Source organism: Candoia aspera, chromosome 3 (genome assembly GCF_035149785.1).
Source record: "Candoia aspera isolate rCanAsp1 chromosome 3, rCanAsp1.hap2, whole genome shotgun sequence".
Taxonomy (NCBI): Eukaryota; Metazoa; Chordata; class Lepidosauria; order Squamata; family Boidae; genus Candoia; species Candoia aspera.
Window position 1 is genome coordinate 52,800,192 of NC_086155.1, and position 25,682 is coordinate 52,825,873.

At 42.7% G+C, this 25,682-nt stretch overlaps 2 protein-coding genes across 2 annotated transcripts; both read right to left on the minus strand.

Moving 5' to 3' along the window:
- Positions 1–125: 125 nt before the first annotated feature.
- LOC134494583 (inositol 1,4,5-triphosphate receptor associated 2-like) lies at positions 126–15,337 on the minus strand. The gene is made up of 7 exons (XM_063299836.1): positions 15,007–15,337; positions 10,228–10,289; positions 8,686–8,762; positions 2,774–2,870; positions 1,932–2,007; positions 1,415–1,442; positions 126–320 (listed from the first exon to the last, which is right to left on the minus strand). Exons 2-7 carry the CDS (start codon positions 10,280–10,282, stop codon positions 126–128), a joined length of 528 nt encoding a protein of 175 aa, XP_063155906.1. The 5' UTR covers positions 10,283–10,289; positions 15,007–15,337.
- A 4,761-nt stretch (positions 15,338–20,098) lies between these two features.
- RPL10A (ribosomal protein L10a) lies at positions 20,099–25,097 on the minus strand. The gene is made up of 6 exons (XM_063299837.1): positions 25,019–25,097; positions 24,445–24,559; positions 23,288–23,368; positions 22,735–22,883; positions 21,004–21,176; positions 20,099–20,320 (listed from the first exon to the last, which is right to left on the minus strand). The coding sequence occupies exons 1-6, from the start codon at positions 25,095–25,097 to the stop codon at positions 20,150–20,152; spliced, it is 768 nt and encodes a 255-aa protein (XP_063155907.1). The 3' UTR covers positions 20,099–20,149.
- Between the last annotated feature and the right edge of the window lie 585 nt (positions 25,098–25,682).

Consider the following 25,682-nt stretch of genomic DNA (forward strand, 5'->3'; position numbering starts at 1 on the left):
GAAATTGATAGGAAAAGTACAATAAGTCTGGATCCAACCCATTAACTGCTGGTCCTCTCCCTTTTTTGATTTTGGAAGTCCAATGCCCTAGATTCCCATCCTAGATGCCCTAGATTACCATGGCCCTAGACTACCATCCTTAGGAATGCAAAAGAAATAGTCAAAACAACTTCACTTGCCTGCAACACTGCCCGACATTCTGCCAACTCCTGCTGGATATTCTCTTCTGCTGTGTTCCGTGCTCGTTCTTCTATCTGCACTCGCTGCCTCAAGGTAAACATATCGCAACGGAAAGCCAGGGCTAAGTGTGCAAAAGCTGCCTGCCAAAGAAGGAGAGAGAGATCATCCAAATTGCACTACTGATGGAACTCAAGCATATTCAACCCTGTTTCAAAATCAAAACATTTTGGGGAAAGTGAATGAATAACACTAAGCCAAAATAAACACTAGGTCAAATGTTCTAATTTCCTGGAGGAAGCAGAAAAGATAGTCTAAGATTTTCTGACTCTTGTCAGTTTCTTGTCTGCAATCAAGTTTCAAGAGAAAGTCAAGATGCTGTGCCTATGTGTCTACGTACTTGTATTTCTGTGTTAAACCGGCATGAAATTTATCCATGCTGTAACAAAAAAGCAGAGAACCAGTTTGGTATAGCGGTTAAAGGCACTGGGCTACAAGATGGGAGACTGCAAGTTCTAGTTCTGCCTTAGGCACAGAAGCCAGTTGTGGGCCAGTCACTCTTTCTCAACCCCAGGAAGAAGGCAAATCACTTCTGAAAATGTTGCCCAGAAAACGGCATGGACTTGTCCAGGCAGTTGCCAGGAGCTAAGACTGAATCAAAGACACTGATATGAAATGTCACCTTTCAGGATGACCTGGTCATCTCAAATTACTAATTGTCTCAGACAGTTCTTAGGATTCATACGCTTTAACTAAGAAAACAGTGGTGTTCTCCAAGCAACAACTTATTATGGTTTAATTGTTGGGAAATTGAAATACAAGTGCTTTGTTTCCCTGCTGGAAAATGTCTGGTGTCAGAACAAATAACATGCATTTATTCATTATATGCTCTCTAGTGACACTGTAATGTAATGAAAAGGGAATTTAAATCATTCAGGTCCTCTGGTGTGTAGAACTTGCCAATCAAGTCAAGATTATTATGGAAGCTCAACTTAATGTTAAAATATGCAAACATCTTTGATGAGGAGAAATGTTCCTCGCTAAGGGCAATATTACACAGACATAGTTGGGTCTCAGAACAACATAATATTCTGCCAGTCAGAAAAATAGGCCTCCAAGCTAGCCATGAAACCTATGATTTTATAACAGCTATCTCAATAAGCCTCAGAATATCTTCTGAAAAAGCTGAAATGCTATGAATTAGAAAGAATCCAGCCACCTGGACAGTAGCACTCACCTCCACGTCTTGCTCCGTCAAAGCCACCCTGCAAAGAAAGTACAAAATCATACAGACTGGATATTAGTGACCTGGCAAAGCTCAAACAGTTTAGCAGAGGGGAGGTTCTGTATCTTCCAACCTGGGTAACTTCACCCATGAAGCTGGAGAGAATGCAGAAAAACATCCCCCGCTATTGCAGCCTTGATCTCCAATGTACAGAACCTGTGAGCAAACATACTCAAATTGGTACAGTTCAGAGGGATGCAAGTGCAATAAGTAACTCAAATTTACAAGGGGAAATATCTTGTAAATGATATGGAAAGAGACTTTATAATAAGTTATAATGGTTTCAGAGATGCTGTTGCTAAGGCAACAGTTACTGGAGTTCAGTTGTGTCCATTTGAATTTTAAGGCCATTTTAAGGCTAACCTCTAGGAATAGATCTCATATTTTATGGAGCCCTTCCCACTCACAAAAAACAGACAAGCAAGGAGGCACATGAAAGAGTTCTGTCAGACATGTGGAAGGCTCCTACCTGTGCAAGCCCAGCCTCTGAAGCACAGAAAGCTCCACCAGTGAGGTATTCAGTGCATCCTCAGAGGAATCTGATTCTAGACAAGGAAAGTTTTAAAAAATTAAGTGGAAACAGCACACATTAGAACTAGATAAAAAAATAAAGACATTTAGTTGTCCATTGAGGTTATCTTATCTGGCTAGAAAATGCAAAGGTATGGCAGGCCAGTAACTGGAGACTAGTCAAAAGCGGTTGAAATTTAAGTTACATTGCTGATAAAAAAAATTTGCCCTAACAATTCTTGTTAGTGGATGGTTATGTAATAAACAAATCTGGGCATTTTTTTTACACAGACTACAGTAGAAAATCATCTAGATAATACATAAATCTGGATCCTTTTTCCTAGACTAAATAGCCATTCTGAACAGCGTAAGAACATGCCTATGGTGTTTATTTCAATAGCGATTTCAGTATATGGTTAACCTGCAGCATTCATTTTCTAATTCTGGAGGAGCACACCTGAAGAAAGGTCCTGGTGGGGAACATGCAAATGGAGAACATGCTAATCTTTTGGAGATAGGGAAAGTTGGAACTGGGAAGAAAAGGAAGTAAACAATGCTAGTCATTCCTGGAAATCTAGGAGCATAAATTAAATAGATAAATAAAAGGGAAAACTGAACTGGAAAGGAAAGGAAAGGAAGAGAACTGTAGAAAAAGAAAGTGGATGGGTGGAATTCTGAAAGACATACTGAATATGAAATAAAAACAAGGAGGGGAAAGAAAAACCAGAATATATCGAAGGGCAACAATGAAAAGGGAGGAGAACACAAGGTAAGTCCAGCAACAAAGACTCATTCACCAACCTTCATCGCTGTCACCACTGTCTTTGAAGTGCACTGCTTGGACTCTGCTCCCTGAGCTATTCCTCTTTGCTGGCTCTTGGGATCTCACCACAGAAGGCTGCAAAGGAAGAAGAGTAGTTGCAACCAAGCAACAGAAATGTAGACATACATTTCTTCCTCAAGATGGATTAGATCTTCCTAGGGAAATGGGGTTATCTAGGGGGAAATGGCCATGCCCCAACTATACCCATCAGAGTGGGCTGTAATCAATAACACCAGTTGAAGAGAAAAAGATCCTTTATACTTTCTTCATTTAGAACATTGGTGTATTTGTTTCAAGTCCCACATCTTGGTACAATAAAACAAGAGAGATTCCAGTTGAATGATATGCCCCAAGACAGTCTTCTCCAACCTGGTATTCTCTGTACATCTTGGATTACAAGTCTCAGAATGCCCAGTCAACCCATCTGAAAGATACCAGGTTGAAGAAACATGTTTTGGAAAATACTCTGAAGGCAGCACATATGCTGCTAAAGCCAAAACTAAGCCATTTGGGGCCTGATCAATACTTAGCACTGTCGTGTTCGCCATTCCAATGTTGCTGGTACATCGTAACGTTTCGATGTCATTTCGCTGATACATGTTTCATCTGGGAAGGGAGGAGGATTCCATCTCGTGGAGTTGTTATCTGTTGGCTGCTGGGTTGGAATGTGTTTGGGTTATCTCATTGTGTTCAAGGTTACTTTCCCAGCACCTGGGGGGAGGGGAGTTTGCAACAGCAGGGTGAGGGGAGGGATTACGTTTTGAGCCGAGGGTTTTTAGTTTGTATTTGGCACGCTTTTACTCATTCTCAGCTTTCTCTGTATTTGCATACTATTCTTCTAATAAATCAGATATCATTAAGTACCTGCTTGTGAGTCTGAGTCTATTGGGATAGGCAATCATTACATAAAGCTGAGAATCCAAAAAATTTTTCCGTTAGCCCCTTTCCAGATTTATTTTGTGAGGGGAAGTGCTAGCAATGAGCAAACCAAATCCACAAACCATGGAAAGTGAAGAATCGAGCGAGGGGGAACCCGACTCTACAGTAATAAGAACGGAGAGAGTTCCTCCTCGAGAGACTTCAGAAGTTCGGGAGGGGTCGAGCTTCAGCCTAGGAGACGAGGAGGTTGGAGGTAAAAGAGCCCCTGAACCGACTGGCGAGTCACCAGGTGAGTTGCTCACCTGGGATGAGACACAGGGAACCCTACCAGGGACGTCAAGAATGTCTTGGAAGCAGCGGTACCCGTTGTCCCCAACCATGGTGAGGCAGGAGGGAAAGGAGGATTCCCAAACCCCTGATCATATAAAACTGGTGGAGGCTAAATTGGAGTCCTTAGAATTTATGTTTCGGAAAATGTCCATGGACTGGGGTCCACGGGAGAGGAGGAGAGAGGAGTCCAGTATAGGTATTCGACTTTCTTCGCCCCCACCTTCCCCAGAGGAAAGGAGTAGGACCCGGCACCGAGAGGAAGTAAGAGCACCGAGGGTGAGAATTTCAAGGTCCCCTCCTCGAGAGCGGAGATCCCTGGGGGCTAGGAGGAAGCCCAACCGTCCAGCTGTGGCGAAGGGACCGCCCGGAGTGGGGGTAAAGGACTTTACTGTTAAATTTGATGGAGATCCAACTAAGCTGTCGTTTTTCCTTACCAATGCAAGGAGTTATATGGATGAATGGGAACAGTGTTTCCGCTCAGAAAGAGCCAAGATTAATGCCATTGCCACTAAGCTCAAGGGGCGGCCGGCCGATTGGTACGTGCAGTTATGTCAATCGGAGGCCCCTGAGCTGGAGGAGTTCGAGGAATTCCTGTGGGCGCTAAAATTACACTTTGAAGGCCCGTTAGCTAAGGAAAGAGCAAAACGGGCATTGAGGGAGCTGTGCCAGGGGCCACGATCGGTGGCAGACTACGCTCTGGAATTTAAGGCTTTGGCTGGAAAAGTGGAGGATTGGTCCCAATCCACTTTAATAGAACTTTTTAAGGATGGTCTGAATATGGAGGTCCTAAGGTGGTCGCTTGGCCGAGACAACCCGGATTCCCTATATGAGTGGATACAGCTGGCAGGGAAGGCTGAGCATGCCCATGAACCTTTTGCTCACTGGAAGGTGATGAGATATGCTAGGCTCAGCAAGGGTTCCCGCACTGCTGCACTCACTGGAAAGTCTGGCCAACGTGCTTGGGAAGAGGAGAGCGCCGCTACCGCGAAGGGTCAATGCCTCCGATGTGGGAAGGAAGGTCACCGAGTGGCGGCGTGCCCAAAAGGAAAGACCGAGGAACATCCGGAAAAGTCGTCAGGGAAATCTCCCTCTTTACCCAGGAAAATGAAGGCGGCTTTGGCTGAGACTGAAGTGGAGAAAATTCCTTACTTCGGGGACGAGGGGGAGCCCAATATACTCCAGCCGGCGGGAAACGCCAGCCACCTGCTTTAAAGGGCGCCTCTGGGCAGGTGGTAGAGGAAGGGCGCGACCATGTTTCAATGAGTGGCAACTATCCCACACTGACAGTGAAAGTGAAGCTAGGCTCCCGCACAAGAACTGTTGAAGTGTGGGCTTTGATCGATTCAGGGTGTTCGTGTTGCTTGATGCACCCTGACGTGGTGGTTGCTTTGGAGTTACCCAGTTTTCCACTAAAACGTCCCATGATTTTTACCCAGCTGGATGGTTCTACGGCGGGGGGGAAGCCAGTCACCCATTCCACGGGCATGGTGACGTTGCAAATGGGCAGCCACCGTGAGGGGCTGCCGTTTGTAGTGGCACCTGTGGGGGGTCCTTTAGTCATTCTGGGGATTCCTTGGTTGGTCCAGCAAAACCCATATATAAATTGGGTGCACAGGACTTTGACTTTTGGGGATGGTTTCTATCAAGCCCCTGGGGAGGATGACGCTCCGCAGGCTGCAGTGGGGAGGGCGGCGGCAGCAACCCCACATTTCGCTGCCACCCCACTGGAGGGCTTGCCGGAGCAATACCAAAGTTTTGCAGATGTGTTTGGTGAGAAGGAGGCAGACCAACTCCCACCTCATCGAAAAACTGACGGTGCAATAGAGTTGGTCCCAGATGCACAACTGCCCAAACCAAAAATCTATGCCATGACACAAAAGGAACTGGCAGCGCTGCAGGAATTTGTGGACAAAAACTTGGCCAGGGGTTTTATTGAACCAGCAAATTCGTCAGTGGGCGCCCCCGTTTTGTTTCGAGCGAAGAAGGATGGGACATTGAGACTTTGTACAGATTACCGCGGATTAAATGCGGTTTCGATATTAAACAAATATCCTTTGCCAATAATAAAAGACATGTTAGCACATCTGGCCAAGGGGAAAATCTTCTCTAAGCTGGATTTGAGGGAAGCATATTTCCGTATCTGTATACGGGAGGGGGATGAGTGGAAGACTGCTTTCAATTGTCCTCTGGACTCTTTCCAGTACAAGGTTTTGCCATTTGGTTTGGCGGGGGCACCCGGGGTGTTTATGCAATTGATCAATGAAGTGTTACATGAACATTTGTTCAAGGGTGTACTGGTCTATTTGGATGATGTTTTGATTTATACTGAAATGGTGGAGGAACATGAGCGCTTGGTGAAACAGGTGCTTAGCAAACTGAGAAAGGCTGAGCTTTATGCTAAACTTTCTAAGTGTGAATTTCATAAGACTCAGCTTGACTACTTGGGGTACAGAATTTCGGACAAGGGTATTGAAATGGACCTTGCGAAGATTCAAGCTATTTTGGAGTGGGAGCGCCCGTGTACTCGCAGGCAGCTCCAGAGTTTTCTTGGCTTTTCCAACTATTATCGCCAGTTCATCCAGGGGTTCGCAGAAATTGCATTGCCTCTTACTGATTTATTACGTACAAAGGGGCTGGGGGACACACGGAAGGTGAAGAACCCGGGAGCATTGCTCAGTTGGACACCTGAATGCCAGTTGGCTTTCGACAAACTCAAAAGCCTGTTCACTGCTGAACCTATTCTGCAACACCCTGATCCCACTAGACCCTTTGTGGTTCAAGTGGATGCTTCCGATTTCTCCATTGGAGCGCTCTTGTTGCAGGAGGATGCTGCGGGCTGCCTGAAGCCCTGTGCATATTTGTCCCGCAAATTTTCTGAGATGGAAAGGCAATGGCATGTTTGGGAAAAAGAGGCTTTTGCAGTCAAGGCTGCTTTGGACGCATGGCGCCACCTCTTAGAGGGGGCCAAATGTCCTTTTGAGGTTTGGACTGACCATAAGAATTTGGAAGCGCTTAGTACGCCCCGTAAGCTCAGTCCTAAGCAAATCCGTTGGGCTCAATTTTTCAGTCGCTTTGATTTTAAATTGAAGTTCATTCCGGGCAAGAAAACTTCCTGGCTGATGTGCTTTCCCGCCTGCCCCAGGATTCGGTCCAGGCACCTGACATTGTGGGTACACTGTGGACAGAACCCCAGTTGGGTTTGCAGGCTGTCACTCGCAGTCAGACTCGGGCACAGCTGCCCTCAGCTTCAGTTTCATCGGCTGGGGAAGAACGTTGATTCCTTCGCAATTGCAACAACAGTTTCTCTCAGAACTGAAATCTGACACTTGGTTGCAAGCAAATGGAGACAATGTTACATTTGACCGAGGCTTCGCATGGAAGCAGAACCGCCTCTATGTCCCTGACAGTTTGCGAAGGGAGATTTTGAGTAGATCTCATGATGATAAAGTGGCTGGTCATTTTGGCTTTGTGAAAACCTTACACCTGTAGGCAATTCTGGTGGCCTACATTGAGACGTGATGTCAAAGAATATATTGCTTCTTGTCCTGTCTGTGCCATGTCAAAACGGAAGGGGGGCAAACCGCAAGGCTTGCTGCAGCCAGTGGCCAGTCCCTCCCGTCCTTGGGAGGAGATCTCCATGGATTTTATTGTCGATTTGCCTCCTAGTCAGAGAAAGACTGTGATTTGGGTGGTGAAGGACTACTTTTCTAAACAAGCCCATTTTATTCCATGTGCCTCAATTCCGTCTGCAATTAGCCCGTCTATTCCTAGTCCACATCTACAGGATTCACGGGAGCCCCTCTCACTTGGTCACAGACCGCGGGACACAGTTTACTTCCCAGTTTTGGAGGGCATTTTTAAAGCTGGTGGGCACTAAGCAAGCATTGTCCACTGCGTCGCATCCGGAGACTGACAGATCTACAGAGGCTCTTAATTCGACCCTTGAACAATTTTTGCGAGCGTTTGTCAACTATCAGCAGGACAATTGGGTTGATCTCCTGCCTTTTGCTGAAGTGGCTTACAACAACGCCATCCATCAGAGCACAGGGCACACCCCTTTCCGTACTGTTTTTGGCCGGGATTTTGTTCCCATTCCTGATCTGCCTCAATCCACTACACCACCCTGTTCTGCTTCTGATTGGGCTGCACACCTGGCCGATTCCTGGCCAGTAATTCAACAAGCGTTGGCAGATGCCCAGTCTGCCTATAAACTGCATGCTGATAAGAGACGGGCCCTCCAACCTACTTTAAAAGTTGGTGATAGGGTCTACCTTTCCACCAAGTTCATTAAGTCTCCTCAGCCCTCAAAAAAATTGGCTCCTAAATTTGTTGGTCCTTTTCCCATTGTGGGAGTTGTGAACCCTGTCACGTTTAAATTGGATTTGCCACACAATCTTAGACGTTTACATCCTGTTTTTCACTGCAGCTTGCTCAAGCCTGTCAACCACTCCAATCGGTGGCATCTGCAACCTACACTTCCTGCACCGATTATGATTGACGGACAACAACATTTTGAAGTGAAGGAGGTCCTTGATTCTCACAGGCTTCGTGGCACCTTGCAGTACCTCATTCGCTGGAAGCATTTCCCCCACCCTGCAATCATTACAAGCACTAGAAGAAAACTGGGAATCCCCTCTTGAAATTAAGACAGCAATGGTACAACCATTTTAGTCTTACTTACCTTGGTTTTGCTATCAACGCTTTGGCTTCTGTCATTAACCATTCTTTCTGATTCTCCTTCTGAAGTGGCCATTGTTTCTGGGGGAACAAGTACAGAAAGAATCATACTCTTCTCAGCTTTTATCTGTTGCACCCATGAGAATATTTCCCCTTCAACCCAAACCCAAAATCTGGCAACAGGATTGGCATCATCCATATGCTTTGTGCATCTTATGAAGAACAAGAGCAGAATGCTAGAGGGCTCATGAGTAGGAAATGAGAGAGCTAGCAGCTCCTCATGTTCCTCCTTGCTGCGTGGGCTTCCTCCAGTCACTCAGAAGGAACAATATGAGTTCCAATATGCAGAGCAAAGGTGAGTTATCAAAGTACCTAAAGAGTCCTTTATACAGAGAATTGACAGGTGAGTGCTTCCACTGCTGATAGGACAATGGGCTGACAGTATACAGAGTCTAAAGCAAATAGAAAATCTTAGGTCAGCCGTCTCCAACCTAATGTTCCCCAAACATTTTGGGGTCTGAGCTCCCAGAATTCCTAGCTAGCATAGGGATGGCGGCATGGTGTTCTTGAGACTTGATCACATAAGAGTGACCACACAACTGACAGTTAGATGTGCTGAATCCACAAATTATTTTTATTTTAATCAGAGACATCTTGAAATAGCAGTAACATGTCATCATGGTAAATGTAGCACCACCTATGAATCTGTAAAGGCGTGTAGAGATGACCTTGATGAAGGAGTAGACGAGCCTTTAAGGGAGGACAAATCACAATTCAGTCCTGAGAAAGTGGAAAGCATGAGAAAGAAATTCAAAATAACCCTGTCTTGGTTTTGTTTGGTATAAGATGGGGCAGAGAGAAACTCTGACAAGTTTTCAAGATTCTGTTTTTAGATCCTAAAGTAGCATTCCTGGAATCCTTTTGGTGTTTCCTGACTTGGCCTACCTCAAGGAGATGATATAATCTTCCCTCTAGCATGAAGACTTTCCAAACCAGCATTAGCCAGTAACCAAAGCAAGGTGTTCTGGTGTGAAAATGCTTTACACAGGGCAGAAGAATAAAAAAGGAGTGGTGCTGATGTTAAGGTGGCAGTGAGAAATAACCATACAGGGGCTTATTTCATGCAGCCACTGCATCCAGGAAAAATTGTGGCAGGATCCTGGCTTTGTTGTAACTGAGAAATGATACAGCAGTAAGCCAGGACAGAAAGAAACAGGTAAGAGTGGGAAGAGAATGTGGAAGTAAGAGTATGTTGCATTCTTTCTCCCATTTAATAGGACCCTGAAGGGTTCCTGAGCACAAGACTTGTGATTGTTCTACTAGATGGAAGGGCAATCACACTTTGAGTTGCAGTCACATCTGTGGAAAGGCAGCAACTCAAGAAAGCTGCTGACTTTTGAGCAATGAAGGCCGACCAGCCACTAACAATACTAAGCTTTGATCAATCTTAACAGACCATATAAAGCTAGCACCCCATAAAATTAGGAGACAGCCCCTTCCCTACCCCAGGGCTCTTGACCACTCCTTCCATGCCCAGGTTGCTTACCTGCATCCAAAGATAGCACAAGTCTGTCCAGACTTCTCAGATGCTGTATCTGCATTTCTTGGCTGAAAGGACAATTAGGCTTGATTAATTACTATGAAGCTCAACCAGCAAGGGGATGACCTCCTTAATGAAGTGGGCGAGTGGAGAAGTTAAAACAATATGGGATTTGCCATTCCAAGAGAGATAACCTTGGAATATCTGGCAGGGTATTTGCACATAGGGGCTGCTTCAGGCTGAACCCGCTTCTGCAGTGTGATCTAATCATATGGAATGCAGTCGGTATCCTTCAGTTCTTCTTTCCCTCCTAAGCCTCACCAACTCCATGGCACTGGCTGGCATGGAATCAGCTATGTTACCACTGCAGTACCCTGCCATTCTCTATGCTGGACCAGGCTGACAGCCAATGCTGCCAAGTCTGCTGTGCCCTTTCCCTCCCTGGTAAACAGGCTGAAGGGGCTCCCTGTTAACTGTATTTCCCAAAGATCTGTGAGTCACAAAACCACAGAAAGGCTTTGATTGATCACATTTTACTAACACCCTTCCAGACCCCAAGCTAACTCTCTTAAATCAGCATCTTCTCTAGTCCAGGAAATAGGAAAAGGAGTTTTTAAAAAAAATGACAAGGCCATCTGCTGGAGAAGGCTCAGAACTGAGTGGAAAGGATAAGCAAAGAACTGAGTGCAACTGGAGTACTAGTTTTGCTAGCAATGGTAAAATTTAGCAGTTAGAACAAAACATGCCACCTAGAACACTCATTGCTCAGTACAGTTTGAGTCTATTCTTGATTCAGCTGCTCAGCTTGATGCGGACTACGAACTCCAGAATGCTAAGAATTCTGGGAGTTGTAGTTCAAACATAACCAGAGGCTACCAAGCTGAGGAAGACTGCATTAAAGTTTTGCATCATGGATATGCCATGAGATTCTTAAATTCTCTTTCTCACATAGCTGTCCAAGCATGATACCATATAAACCACAGTAAACTCACACATGTGGACAGTTCACAGTGTAATGTGCTGTGCAGACTCAGAACAGAATTAATTCATATGTGAGTAAATTAATGATAAGCATATGGTGTGACGAGAGCCTCAGATGTTGTATCTCCAGATTAGTCCTGAAGCCATCTTAGTTCTGGTTTGAGGCACAAAAAAAGGAAACTGATGTTTGTTGTTATCTAGAGAAAAAATACATTTTTGTGCAGGTTTTGTTTGCCCTTTTACCAGTCCCTTGTCACTAATATTCTGCCTCATTCCCCCCCCCCTTGCAAAACTGTAACATCTAATATTTATGTTCAGTAATGAAAGAAACAGGCAGGGGATGGAATCTGAATAAAACTTCCTTAAGTAAGCTGGGGGAAGAACTATGGAAAATAGCGATCACCTAGCACTTCTACAGTCCAGACAGTTCATGCCATTAACAAGATTTTTAGCCCAACAGCTCTTGAAATACAGAAAGAGAGGGAGTATAGCAAAGGGGCCTGATTCAGATCATCTTATGTGAACACAGTCATTGGATTCATTGGATGGAGGGCTGCCCCACCAACATCCTTGGAACAGCACAATTTCTGGGATAATAATGGGGGTCCCAGGAGTGGTTACAGATCCCTCCCTCCAACCCACTGGCACAGGTCCTCTGTAATATCCACCTCCACTAGAAGGCCAGGGAGGTTGGGATTACTCTGTCTTTCTTTTAGACCATCTGGCAGAACAGACATTAACTGACCTACTTTCCCAACTAATATCCAAACCATGAACAAACCAATCAATTAATACTGTGTCTTTCACTGTTTACCACTTCATACATGTGCAGTCCTTCACCTCCAGATATATGATCCCTGTTTAAATGTCAGGGATCACTTACATTTATTAATTTAATTTTCAGCACTGATAACTGCCATTAGACTTTGTCAGTGGATTTTTTTTTCTCTTGCATCCCATTTGAGATTTTATCTGCTCCATCAGACATTGTTCTTTTCAAAGGCAGCAACTTTAGCTTAGTGGTACAATATCCGCTTTATCTGTGGAAGGTCCCAGATTGGCATCTCCAGGCAGTGTTGCCAGTAAGTACAGACCAATGATGGACTAGATGGAATGAATAGTCTATTCCGTATAGAACGGAACTTCCTAATAGGCAGCAAATTTGCACTTATTGCAAATGCAAAAAGATTCTGTTGATATACTTGTTTGTTTTGTTTAAGAATGGGCAAAAGAACCAAGAGAGGAGACAAGGAAATGTATGGAGACATTATTTTTTAATGGGCAGATTTGCTAAATGCTTCCATGTCGAGGAATATAAACTGAGTGAGCTAGACTGATGAACTGCTCTGCTAGCTACATTCAGTTCAAAGCTGATCCATGGAGAAAAGAGAGAGATTTAGGCCTCCCACACAAAACTGCCATCACCTGGAAGCTGGCCAGAATTGCTCACCATGATAGCTTCCCTACATGGCAATTTATTACGGGGCAGCAGCTTGACATGCAAATCAGGGCATCATGTGCAGACAGTTTTGGAGCCTTGAAAATGCAGAAGAAAAGCTGCAGTGCTTAAGCAACCAGATAAATACAGAAGCTAGATGAAACAGGAGTTCAAACATAGGAATGCAGAAGCCAAATGAAGAAAGGGCTACATGGAAAAGGGAAAATGCACTTTAAGACAAAATAGTTGGGAATAAATACATTCAAAAAAATAAGGTTGGTTTTTTAGGAAAAATCATGTTTATTTCATAGGAGGAAAATGTTTTCATTCCATTCTTCCTACATGCTGCATAGTTTAACAACTCTCAAACTATGAGACTCAACAGAGACAGTCATCACCATCTTAATTTTTGTCCCAGCATCACAGCAGGTGGCAGCAGCACCTAACTACCTTGGTTGATTTGATAGAATCTAATCAGGGACAGTTAGCACTTGGATGGGAGACCAGCAGGAACTCCTATGGCTTCAGATTAAACTGAGAAGTAAAAAAAAAAATCCTGGAAGAAGGCAATGGTAAATTATTTCCATATTGTTGCTGAGAAAGGCAACACAGAGGCATCCATGAAGTCATGCAGAGTCAAGCTCAGCTGCAAGGAGTCTCTATTTCTATCTCATCTATATATACAGTTACCCTATTCAGTGCATAACTCAGGGAGGTGTACATAATCAGCATGTAACAGAATCAGTAAAAACCACCTAATAGAGCAAAATATAAAGTATAATCCAAACAATAAAACACAAACACAAAGTGCTGGGGGAAAAATCATGCAACGGGTCATACCTCTCCCAGACCCAATGCCTGAGGAAAAAAACAGGTCTTTAATGCCTGGAGTGGATATACTTCCTGATTTATTGCATGCATTTAATCATATGCACATTCAGACCTGTTCTTTTCTCAGGATGGGCGATGTGTCCAGAAAGCCAATAGGAGCCTTGTACCAGTGCTGGCAGTGGTGGAGCTGAGTTAATAAAATCCAATCTCAGCCATGCATTCACAGAAACAGAAGCCATATATGAGTAACTGTGTGCTATGAATACCATGATCCTTCCATCAACACCCACAGAATCCATATAGTACCTCTATGTTCCATTCAACATTTTGTTTCTTCAAAAAATTTTTTTTCAGAATCGCTGAAAGTACCATTTACTCTTTTAAGAGCTTCTGACCCACCATGAGCTATTGCCTTGACTTACCTTCAAGCCAGTCTTTCTTTTCAGGGCCCCAGGGGTCTTGAAAGAATGGGGAAAACAGAGGCAAGAGGGAAGGCCGCAGAAGGTGTTTCTGAGCTGCATTACCATCACCATTGCTGATGGGGCATCTCTGTTTTCTGAGAGTGCCAAGTACTTGTTTAGGTTTGCTCCTTCTCACACCCATGTATTATCATTGTAACAGAGAAGCTACTAGGAGTGTTGCCTCTTTTAAAACTGTCCCATGGAAAGCAGCTGTAATCCAGACCAATTATAATCCAGCCTGCATGAGGCAAGCCAGAAGCAGCGAGAAAGGAGGGGCTGCTGAATACTCTCTTTGAGCCTCTTGCTATCATTCCAGGCTCCCAAGCGCTAACCCTCAAAGTAAGGAATATGATAAAGAAGCAATGGCTTAATTCAGGGATTTGTTATTACCACCATCAAATTATGCTTTTCAGTCCCCAGAGAAGATCTCTTCCTCTATAGACCTCATACCCGCTTGAGTTCATCCCAAGTCAATCCATGTTTGGAAGAATTCTGACTCCCTTTTGACTACTGAACATAATCTGCATTTGTATCATCATACAAGTTCAGTTGGAAATAACAAAAAGTGTTTAAAACAGATTGGGCTACATCAATCTGTTTTTTTTCAAAGGTCAGCACAGAGATTTCTAGAGAATCCGAAAGAGACATTGGTTATTGAAAATAATTCTACTGTATGGTTCAGAAAGTGCCATACAACTTGCCATTTAAATCCATGATGCATAAAACACACTCACCAATAAAAACAATTAAATCACAAGAAAGGAAGGAAAGCAGAACATGAACACTTAGATGTCTAATATTTGGTATTTTGCTCTGGATAACAACAATCTTTGGACATTTTTTTCTGCTCATTGTTATTTTTTCCCTTCGGGCCTCATAATGTAGGTATTTTGGCAGCATATTTAAGACAACTTTTATTTGGCACACCATTGTCTCTTGGAGAAAGATATTCTTTATTTCAAAACTCCTTTACATGAATTGCAAGAGGGCAAGAGAGACAGAGCCTGTTGACTTTCCGTTCTTTGTGCACTGCTTTCCCCACTTGTATATCAAACATTTAAATAACTGACTTACCCTAAACAGGATTTTGAGTGTCGTCAAGCAGAGAGCCAAAAGTGTAAGCTTGAGCAAAGAGGAATGCTCTCAGAAAGGGTCTACCTCTTTCTCTGGAGGTACCCAAGTCAAACAGCAACAGCCACACCAGTTTCTGCCCTGCCCCTAAGCAGAGCCGCTCGACTTCTGAAGACCAGGTCCCCGGGCTGCTCCTCCTTCAGCTCTAAGGCAGACGCTCTATTAGCTAGGCTTTGCCTCTCTGGAATGCACTTTTACTGCCCCCGGAGAAGCCCCTTGTTTATACGAGGGATGACGGCTGTCTTGTAAACACTGCCTGCTTGTGATGGTTTAGCTCTTTCTGGCTGTAAGCTAACAGAGGTTAACCTTGAACGAAGAGTTAACCCTGTCTCATGTTGCAGAAAGAAAATCCCATCCTGCTGCTCAAAGAACAAGAGAATATTTTGCCAAGGCTGGGAATACCATGATAGGAGACCTGTAAAGAACATTACTGTTGTTTCTAGCAGCTTATCATTTTTGGAATCACATCAACATCTGAGACATCTCATCTGCTGTTCACCCAGTAACCCCAATCAGAGCTTAACTGAGCCCCAGTTTAGTCATGCTCAACAAAATACCCATCTCTAACCTGCTAGAATGCCACAGCTCCTTCCTAAAATATAGAATGCCTCTGAGCATTCACTGAACGAGGCTGCAAAGTTTAGTTGATAAATATGATCCAGAATAACTGGGCAGCAGACTAAAAAGAATTAAATGCAGAACTAGCAAAGACTGGGATGGAAAAGTGCTATCTTAAGAGAAGCATTACTTCTTTTTCTCATTCACATAAATGAGAACGCTTCTTCTAAGACAATGCCTGCTTCTGTGATAGTTGTGTGCAGAATCCAAACAGAAATCTATTGCTGGAAACTTTAAAATCAGAAGTACCGCTGATATGCAAATTTATGCAGATAGACTTTCCCAACCTGGTACTCTCAAAATTGGTTAGATTACAACTCCCATTCTGACATGACATACTAGCTGGGGATAACTGGAGATGTATTTTTAGAACAGCTGGGAAAGGCTGATACAAGATAAAATTAATGGGAAAGCAGTTTTCCTCTTCTCTTGTGACAATCCACAGGCAGCTCCAATACAAAGGAAATTATAGGACATTTGGGGTATACTGACCCTGCATTCTTCTGCAGGGAACAAAATATCAAAAGCCCATTTCCTGACTTAATTTCATTGTCACTGGATTACAGCCACAAGGCATCTACTGCTTCCAACAAACTTCCCTGTACTATTTCCATCTTTCCTTAAAGCAGCTTTGCTGCTTTTAATCAGACTTAAGCTGCAGTGATGTCCCAATGTCACAAGGAGCCTCATTGGTTCCCAATGTCACACACTCAACACTTCAGTTTGCTCAGGTGAAAAGGCCTCCCGGAACCATCTCAGCAAATGGGGATGACTTGCCGGCTTTTCTTCCAGAATCCTGACTTTTTCTCATGCTGCTGCCATTTCTATCAGAATAGTGAAGCTTACCACTGTGCGCTTTAGGTTGCAAGTATTAACCTTGAAATGTATAGTTGATCTTCACATCGTTGACATAAACCCCATTATAAAACGCCCTCTGGTCGCACCATGAGGTTAGCTATTGGAAGCTTTCTGCAGTTCTCTCTAACCATATAGTTCGGTTTAAATTTATGACACTTGATATGCTCATAAAAACTACTGGGACCTTGTAACTATTGGAACATTGCACAGACAGCGCAAAAGGTATTTATCTCATGCTTTTTAGCCAGGGCTAAGCATACTTTTCTCTCAAACATTTCCTCAGGAATCATCTCTGGGGGCAGCTGTGTAGGTGGGTTTGATGCAAATAGTGGGAGGTGCCAGAGTCAAAAATGCAGAACACATTATTACAGTGATGCTTAAACGTTTGTGAACACTTTTGAATTGTCATTTCTGCATAAATGTGGTCCGTTCCCCACACAAGTTCTAAAACTAGATAAAGGGAACCCAATTAAACAAATTAGTCCAAAACATTATTCTCATTCATTTATCGAGGAAAATGATTCAAAGCTGGGTCTCTTTATCTAGTTTTAGGACTTGTGTGGAGAACAGATGTTTTAGGTCACATTTATGCAGAAACGTTGACAATTCAAAAGGGTTCACGAACTTTTAAGCCCCACTGGACCTTTCTGTGCTTGCTCCCCCCCTCCCTTTCCCAACTTATTTTCCTTTCTTGTTTTCATTTTCTGAGATATCTGTTGAGCAGATGACTGCAGGAAAACTGTATTTCTTATCATAATTTTGAAATGAACTCTTGCAGCGGGCTTTGGAAATAAGACCAAGCAGACATGAATACCAGGGAGTTGCGGTCTCAATCCACCTACAAGGGCTAGATTGGAAGATAGTTTGAAAGGGACCTTTCAAATTAACTAACTTGGGTGTTGCTAAGTTTTGAAACACCAAGATAAAACTTTACTCTCAGTGACTCTGTCAGCATGTACTTTTCTTGCCAACATGTCTTTTGCAAGTATTTCCTTACAAAGTGTTTATTCAGCTCCCCAATCTAGCCTACAGCCATGAGCTTTCCTGATGGCTTCTCATCCTGATTTGAACTTGTTTCTTCAGTATCAGCCAAGATCAGCTACTGTAGATGCTGCCATGTGCTGTCACTGAACAGAGTATTTCTGCACATTAGACTAAAGCGTAGCTCTTTACAGTTAGCAGAATAATATATCAGGCCCAAGGCAAGGCAACTCTTCAATTTCCCATTACATTCTGTGCCCCAGTGGTATGCAATTTTACAAGATCTCCAAGCTAAAATGAATCTGAAGACTATAAAAATTTCCCTTGTAAGTTTTCTTTGTACTTAAGATTAAGTGCTTTTTCAGATTGTTTCTTTTCTAATTATTCTGTCTGTAAATACCAGTTCCATTTCTAAAAAAAGCAGATTTTAGAGACATTTCTTTTCAATATAACAACTGTGAACAATATGAAGACCCATTTTGTTTTAACAACCCAAATTTCAGTGACATGTAGAAAATAAAGTTTTGACTGATTTTTAGAATTAGGTGGTCCTGCATTGTAAAAGCAAGCAATCCAAAAAGAGACAATCATTCTCAGGTTCCCAAGTACCAATATATCCATAACCACACTATGGATATGAGACATCAGGTTTTTAGGAAATTTGGAACCAGATACTGTTATCATAGTCGCTACCCAAAATTACTTACAATATCTGGGGGATACAATGAAAACATACCATCTGCTTCTTAGGACACTCGAGCACTTGCAAAAGCCAGATCACTTGAAACAAGTTTGAAATGGCTCAAGAACAGCCAGCTCAGAAGACCCACAGATGTTCTGGTTTGAGCTTAACAGAGCTGTTTCATGCTCAGAATGTCTTGCACTCCCCAACTTCGCCCACATAAAGTGCAGGGTTCTTTCCCCCTAAACAAGGAGACCAATCAATCTGCTACAGCCAGGTTCATTCAATAAAATATGGTAAATTGCAGCCAGGTGCATTTCAGTAGATTTGTAATATAATCCTTGCATATAGAAGATTGTCACCTATGATGCTAATAAACAATGTATTCATTTTTTAGGTATTAACAGCCAATTAACATTTTCTTTCTGTGCAAAAGAAGTTTCCAAGTCAAAGTATGCTCTGATGCTGATGTTTTGTAATCTTATTCTATCCCTGCTAATGTAAAGTATCAAGATAAAGTTTATCTCCTCTTCCAGCAAATTGCTTGCTGGAGTAGGGAAAACCAAAGAGCTGAGAGATTGCTCTTTGCTGCAATTGCAAAGGAAAACTGGTCCCTTCAGCTGGAGCAACATCTCAGATACAATAGAAAAATGGTAAAAAGGTTTTCCTGCCCCCCCCAAAAAGAAGTCACAATTTAATAAATCAGCATATGCTTCATATGCAAAACTACCTCTGGAGATCAATCTAGAAAAATTATGTTTCAAGCCTGATTCGTGTTCACACCTCATAAAAGCCAGGGATTTTTTACAACCATGCTTTGCACCAACTGTGATGAATTGCTGTGTGTCATGCTAATCTCAAGGTGGGCAACCTGAAGACCAGGGCTGCATGAGCCTTCCAAGCCCTTTTCAGTGGTTCTTACTGCTAATTGAGATCAGTTTTCTACCACTTTCAGATGAGAAGCGGTGAAACAGGTATTTAATAAGACTTAACTCCCCCCCCCACCATCCAATGTGTATTTCTACCTACTTCCCAACCTGTTCATTTTGTCCCTTCCAAAACTGTTAAGTACTGACTGTGGCCATCAAAAGATTGCCTATTCCTGCACTAAGCCAAAAATGTATTACTGGTTAGCTTTATGCACAAACCAAGCCAGTATGAAGCAGTGTTCCTATTAAAGCTTGAGCCTTTTCCTGTCATCTCATTTCTCAAGTATTTGAAAAGTTGAACTATTAAATACAGAGAAGTCAATGAAAGTAATTTGACAGATTGAAAAGGAAGTTATGAATTCTTTCACAAACTGAAAGTTTGTTCAAGTTCAGAAACTGAATTAAATTCTGTAATTACCCTCAATTATCCTTCAGTAACCTGGTCTTTCAGGAATTAATGTTTCTTATAGGCAAGACTGTTTCAATGAAACCACCCCCCATTCTGGTATTTGAGGAAACTGTACATTCTCATGCTCTGCAGACTCTGTTTACCACAAACAAGCCGCGAGCACAACCCATATTCTGCTACTTACTGATTCTCTGATAACAAAAATGCTGAAAAAGCCAGACATTTTTTAGCATATTTTTCCAACAAGGAAGCTACATTTGGTCTAATCCAATACTACACCCAGTCTGCTTTTCTGCTCATGAGAGACACAATGTCATGATTTCTAGTTTGGACACATGAAACCTTGTATTCCTTCACTTAGGGGAGAGCAAAATATCCTTTAATAAGTACTGTATACCAGTTCATGGTATGCCAGACTTTTCTGAAGTCCAGTGTATCATTTTGTTTGAACATGACACTACACACATTGAAGGATTCTCAGATTAAGAGAAAGAGTTAAATATTCAGGGACTCCATGTACTATGATTTTATAAAAATCAAAACCCGCACACTAGTAAATTAGCTAAAGAGAACTGTATTAGCTGAAATATATCTATATCTATATTGTCATTAATACAGGCGCTGGGGTTTCCCCATGGTGCTTTTGATGTACAAGGCACGCACATTTTGCCAATTTTTCTTCAGCAAAGATACAAGGAAATTGACTGCCAAATGAATGTTGTAGACCAACTCATCCTCAGTCATCTTCACATGACCAACTGCCACAGCAAGACACAGCACCTGGAAGAACACAAGAAAATACTCAATCTGTTCTGACAGTTAAACAGGAATAGAAATGGTTAGAAGAAGCTGGGGAAGAGGAAGAGAAACTGAAGAAGATAATCTGACAAGTCATCATTAGAGCTCAGTAGCGTGACCTTTGGAAAACTGACCAGTTGCAGGTCAGTATCAACACTGGAGAGTAAGGTCTTGCCTAACTAAGGACAATACCTTAGGGTTGGCCTGGTATTTGCCAGGCTTCCCTATTTCTTTATTTTTCACTAGCAAAATCAATCTCAAGTTGATAGACCCAGGATGTACAATTTTCCACAGAACTGGAAAGATGCAAATGGCTGAAACTGTGGAAAGGATATAAACTCCTTCAGGAAAACAACTGCAGTGTTTCTGGGAATCAAGTAACTATTCTTTTAATAAAGAGTACAGTACAGTTCTTTTAATAAAAATATGGTACCATTGTTCAAATTAGAAAAGGTAAATCAATTTTATGTTGCTTTTGCCTTCTTCCTACACTTTACTAATTTTTGTAGAGGAAACCCACTTCAGTAGACACAAGTAAATATTCTTTCCCTATTCAGCTCTTCAGATAGATAATTTTTTGTGGGCCTGCTTTACTTTAGAGAATACTAGAAATTATTTTTTCCAATAAAGATATATACTGCCAAATTTAAGGAGTTAAAAAATACCTTTTTCATTTGAAACTTGATTGTGGATTTCACTTCATCTACTTTGCCCACCATGTTCTCATTGTGAGTGAGAAGAGAAGGGAACTTGCCAGCCTTGTTCAGTCCTGGCCCCAGGATTCGAGGAATTTGTTTGATCAGGGACTCAGAGGCCAGAAAAGCATCATATTTCTTGGCTGTATTAAAAAAAAAATACATGGCACTGAGAACACGCAAGACTAATCTCAAATATTTGCAAACAGGTATATACAATATGGAATGCAACAAGCTGGACTTGTGTGTGTGTAGTCTCTAGCTATACATTTCTTTAAAAAAAAAAGTATATTCTGCATGCCCAGCAACACTTCAACTGTGCTTCTCTCAGGCACAAAAGGGATTCAACTTGCCCTCAGAATCACTGTATTATGTTTAGTTAGGGGCCAACATAAAAAATTTTCAGTGTTTGCTTACAAGTTCATGTGTGTTCCTAAAACTTGACTTAGAACAGTGATTCTTAAACCGTATGACTCAATCACCTCTTTTCCTGGTCTTGAATAATATCATTACCCCCACAAAAAAAGGGGGAGTCTGTTGTTTTATACAAGCATCTCACCAGCAGTCCCAAACTGGATCCTCGACTCACAAATAAGCAATTATGAATGGCTTCATTACCTTCAAGATATGCCGAATACTCCCTTGGAAGTAATTACCCCCAGTTTAAGAACCACTGGTCTAGAATGGACAGAATCTTCATCATCACAGGAAGGAAACATGTCTTAGTAAATAATGATATTCCACAACTACTGCCACAAAAACAATCATGTCAGCAGTTCCAAACCCATCAGCATACATGACGAAATTTAGATTTGTGGATACAAGTTGCACTATGCTAGAAGGCTATGTCACTTGCATAAATTTATACTACAGAGTGCTTTTCTACATAGACTAACAACATAAATGACAACAAATGAAAGATAATGAAATAATAAAAATGGCTCAATAGATTAAGTCATCCAAATCAAGAAAATATTCTCCAGTATAATTTTGTTTTAAATAGTTATCTAAAGGCCAGTAGGCGGGGCTACTTACTGAGGCTACTAAAATGAGGGTTCTGTGCTAGAGTGCTGGAGATAGTAACACGTATTTGCAGGAAAACTCCTACAGCATAACGTAATTGGAAAGCAATGAACGAACAGCACAATTGTTAGGGTACAATGTTGTCTGAGATCAGGGATGCAACAGTTTGCAGAACATGGATCAAACTCAGCCACTGTATGTAGCACAAAGGTAACAACACTAAGGACAAAGATTCATTTAGATTTACAAGTCTGATTTTAATGGGACTACGCAGCACTTCAAATCTAATTCCACAAAAAGTACTTTGGAGTGTGGGAAAAGTTAGCACCTGTCTACAGCTTTTTAAGTCAACCACATCTCTTCATAAGATCAAGAACCAACTGCTGAGGGAAGACTCATCACCCCAGAAAACTCCCTAAAAGAATGAGGTGCTGAGAATGCGATCTGTGACACCATCCTTTAATTTTTCAGCCCCAGGACTCAGATTATGTACTTCTGCTTCACATTCTTTATTTGCAGGTTTTTTGGGGGGGAGTGACTATATCATGCTGTTTTTCACTATGTTAGTAGCCACAAGAATGTTAAACTGCAGTGCACCTAAATGGTAAGGAAAACAAAGAGATAATTCCGTTTTATCTGATGTCAACATTTCGGATACCTTTCTGTTATTTTGCTCACCTAGTTTCTTTACTAGCTTCTTGTTCTTATTCAGTTTTTTAAGGGCCTCTATATCCATGTGTGGGATGTCAACAGCTTTGGCTTCATCACAATGCTGCTGATCCCCCAGGACACAGACTGAGAATTTAGGTCTTGGAGCAGACTTGAGCCTGGGAAGAAAAAAAGATTGTTGATAGAAGGTGGCAGTTGTGATAAAAGTTATACAAAATGGCAAAAGAACACTCAAAACTGGTGTTGACAAACCTTACCAGCCAGATAGTACGTCTTTGCCCACCAGGATCTACCTCTGGCTTCTTAAAAATGATCGGCAGGATCAGCAAAAGAGCCTCACCACACCTCCCCTCATGTTTTAAGACCCAGGGTAGGGGTCCGTCCAGCCACACCCACTTCATACAGTGAGGTGAACTGAACTACCCTGGCAATTCAGCATTGCACCCGGCTGCCACAGACTTCAGCAGCCAACAGGCTGTATGAATGAAGACCAAATTCAAAGACTTCTAAGAGGGAGAAGGGTGCAAGCAGAAGGCTGGGTGGTACAGTAACAGTGCCAAACCTGACAGTGCCAGAAAAACGCTTGTCCTTTTGTGGGTCATAGTTTTTCAGACTGATCTGCAACTCCACAGTCTCCAAGAACCTAGGCAAAGAAAACAGAGTACATAATTGGGTAAAAGTTGAGGATAATTGAGAACCTTAGGAGAAAGCGACCAGATGACCTCCAGAAGTTCTGGATTACAATTTCTACACGGAGTACAAGTTTATGACTGTAGTTAATTGGACCTGAAGTCCAAAACATCTAGAGGGCACTGAATACATAAAATGGTTATTTCATTTAAAGTGAACTTTACTTTCTAAACAAAAGCAGTCAGCCACAAACAGATCAGTACTAAATGAGCAAATTACCCCATGAATTACTCCAAACAACCTGTTTTCATTATGCAAGCTTATAGAACTTTTCTCCAAAATCTAACCAAAAACTGACTAACCAAAAAAAAATAGCTTTCTGTTCACTGTAAAGATACGCTTTTTAATATAAAACACCAAAGCATTCGGCTTTTCCCATTTTACTGAAAAACTACTTTTTTATCCTGATTTGCTGCAATCTTTGCAACTGATGGAAGGGCTGTTCACATTTTTCTTGGAAGGGAGAAATGGCACTTGTTTCCCCAGTGTGCAATGCATACACTGCCCTGGTGGCAAATGTGAATGGAAATGTGAATGTTCATTCTGTGAACATGCATATAGCGTGCGTGGGATGCTGGGTGGTACAGGAAGTTCACCCATGTTTTTCCTATAGGAAAACAAAGTGGAATACTCATCATGTTTACCATACTTTGCAGTTGAAATTGATTTTGACACTATCCAAGAGATGTAGTTGAACTACTGCCTTATATTGTTATAGAGAACTTTCCAACATGGACTGTTTGATGAGCTTCTTGAAGGACTAAGGCGTACTGTTTTTCCAAAAGGTTCAGGATGTCACAGTGGCCTTGCTGATTCCAGCTCCTGCTAATCTGTCTTCTCATCCCCCAAACATTCCACTCTATGATCAAATGCAGCTCCTTTTTTCTTCTAACTGCAGAGGAATTCAGCCAACTGCAAACCTCTCTCTCTTTATACAACAAGGCAGTGATATGCACACTGCAGCTGTAGCAAACTCTGGTCTGCAGTTCACTCAAATAACTTTATTCAACAGGTCTACTGAAAGCTTACTTGCGTGGCTTTGCCTGACTCCCTTGAAGGACTTCCTTCACAGCTTCGTACAGCGTATCACGGGAGACTTTGCTGCTGTGGAAAAGCACAATATCCCAATTTAAACCCCCATCGACTTAGATTCCAGCAATGCACACGAATGTGTTTCTGGGGTTCAAAGAAAAGTAACACCCCCCAAATATGCGATTTACAAAGAAGTTTCCCTTTGATATGGCTCGTTTTCCTTCATATTTAAGGAGAGTCGTGTCACGAACACAAATCATGCTTTCTTTTAAATATCCGAGACTAGTAGCAACCGCACAGAAAAATCACTGCTCTGCAATTCCGCTACCCAGAAGAACCACGTCGTCCGTAACAACCTATGCAACTTTAATACAGAACCCAGTCGGGCCCGACTCCACTGGAGGGGGGAGGGGATCGCCTTAAAGCTGCTCTTTGGTTACTGAATTAATCACCTACCGGAGCAGCCCGCTTCAATGGAAGGCAGCTCAGCAGAAACAGCCTTGGACCGCGATCTAAGATCTGAATCATGGGTAGGCGAATAAGGCGCTCGGGGCTACTTAATCCGCAAGACCGACTGTTAAGATGGGCACGTAGAAGAAAGACATGCGGTTCTGCTCCTGCTCCACTCGCTCGCCATCCGCGACCCCCATTCAACGGTACCCAACTGGACCCCGAGAGCAAGGATGGCGGCGGATTTTACTTAAGGCCCCAGGACTCAATCTAGACCTACCTCATGTTGACGTCCCGCTTAACCGGAAAAAGGACCAGACTCCCACTTCCGCCGGTATTACAGCGCCCAGTCTCGCGAGACGCGCGATCAGGCAGCCACGGGACTTTAGCAGCTTCAGGTTTGGGGCGGGGTTTCTTCTAATCGGATCCGGCAGGAAGTGTTGGTTAGTGAGTGACGTGTCTTTTTCGATTGAAAGGAATTGCGTCGCTAGGTAGCGTCACACTCAGTCTGGAGTTTGCGGCTTCTCTGATGCTGATGCGAAGTGAATTAAGAAACTGCTCCTTCTCTGATGCCCGTAATTGGAGAGTTTGAGTTATCCTTTGGATGGATTCTGGAATAGCTCACAGGAGACTGCAGAATAAGCGGCCCAGAGATCACAAACGTAATCCCCGGAGAAGACCGTCAAATCTCTCCGTCCATTCATTCATTCAACAATTCGTTTTGTCGCATTCTGGCGATATTGGCCCCCGGGAACATCTGGACGGGTTCGCCAGGCTCTGATGCT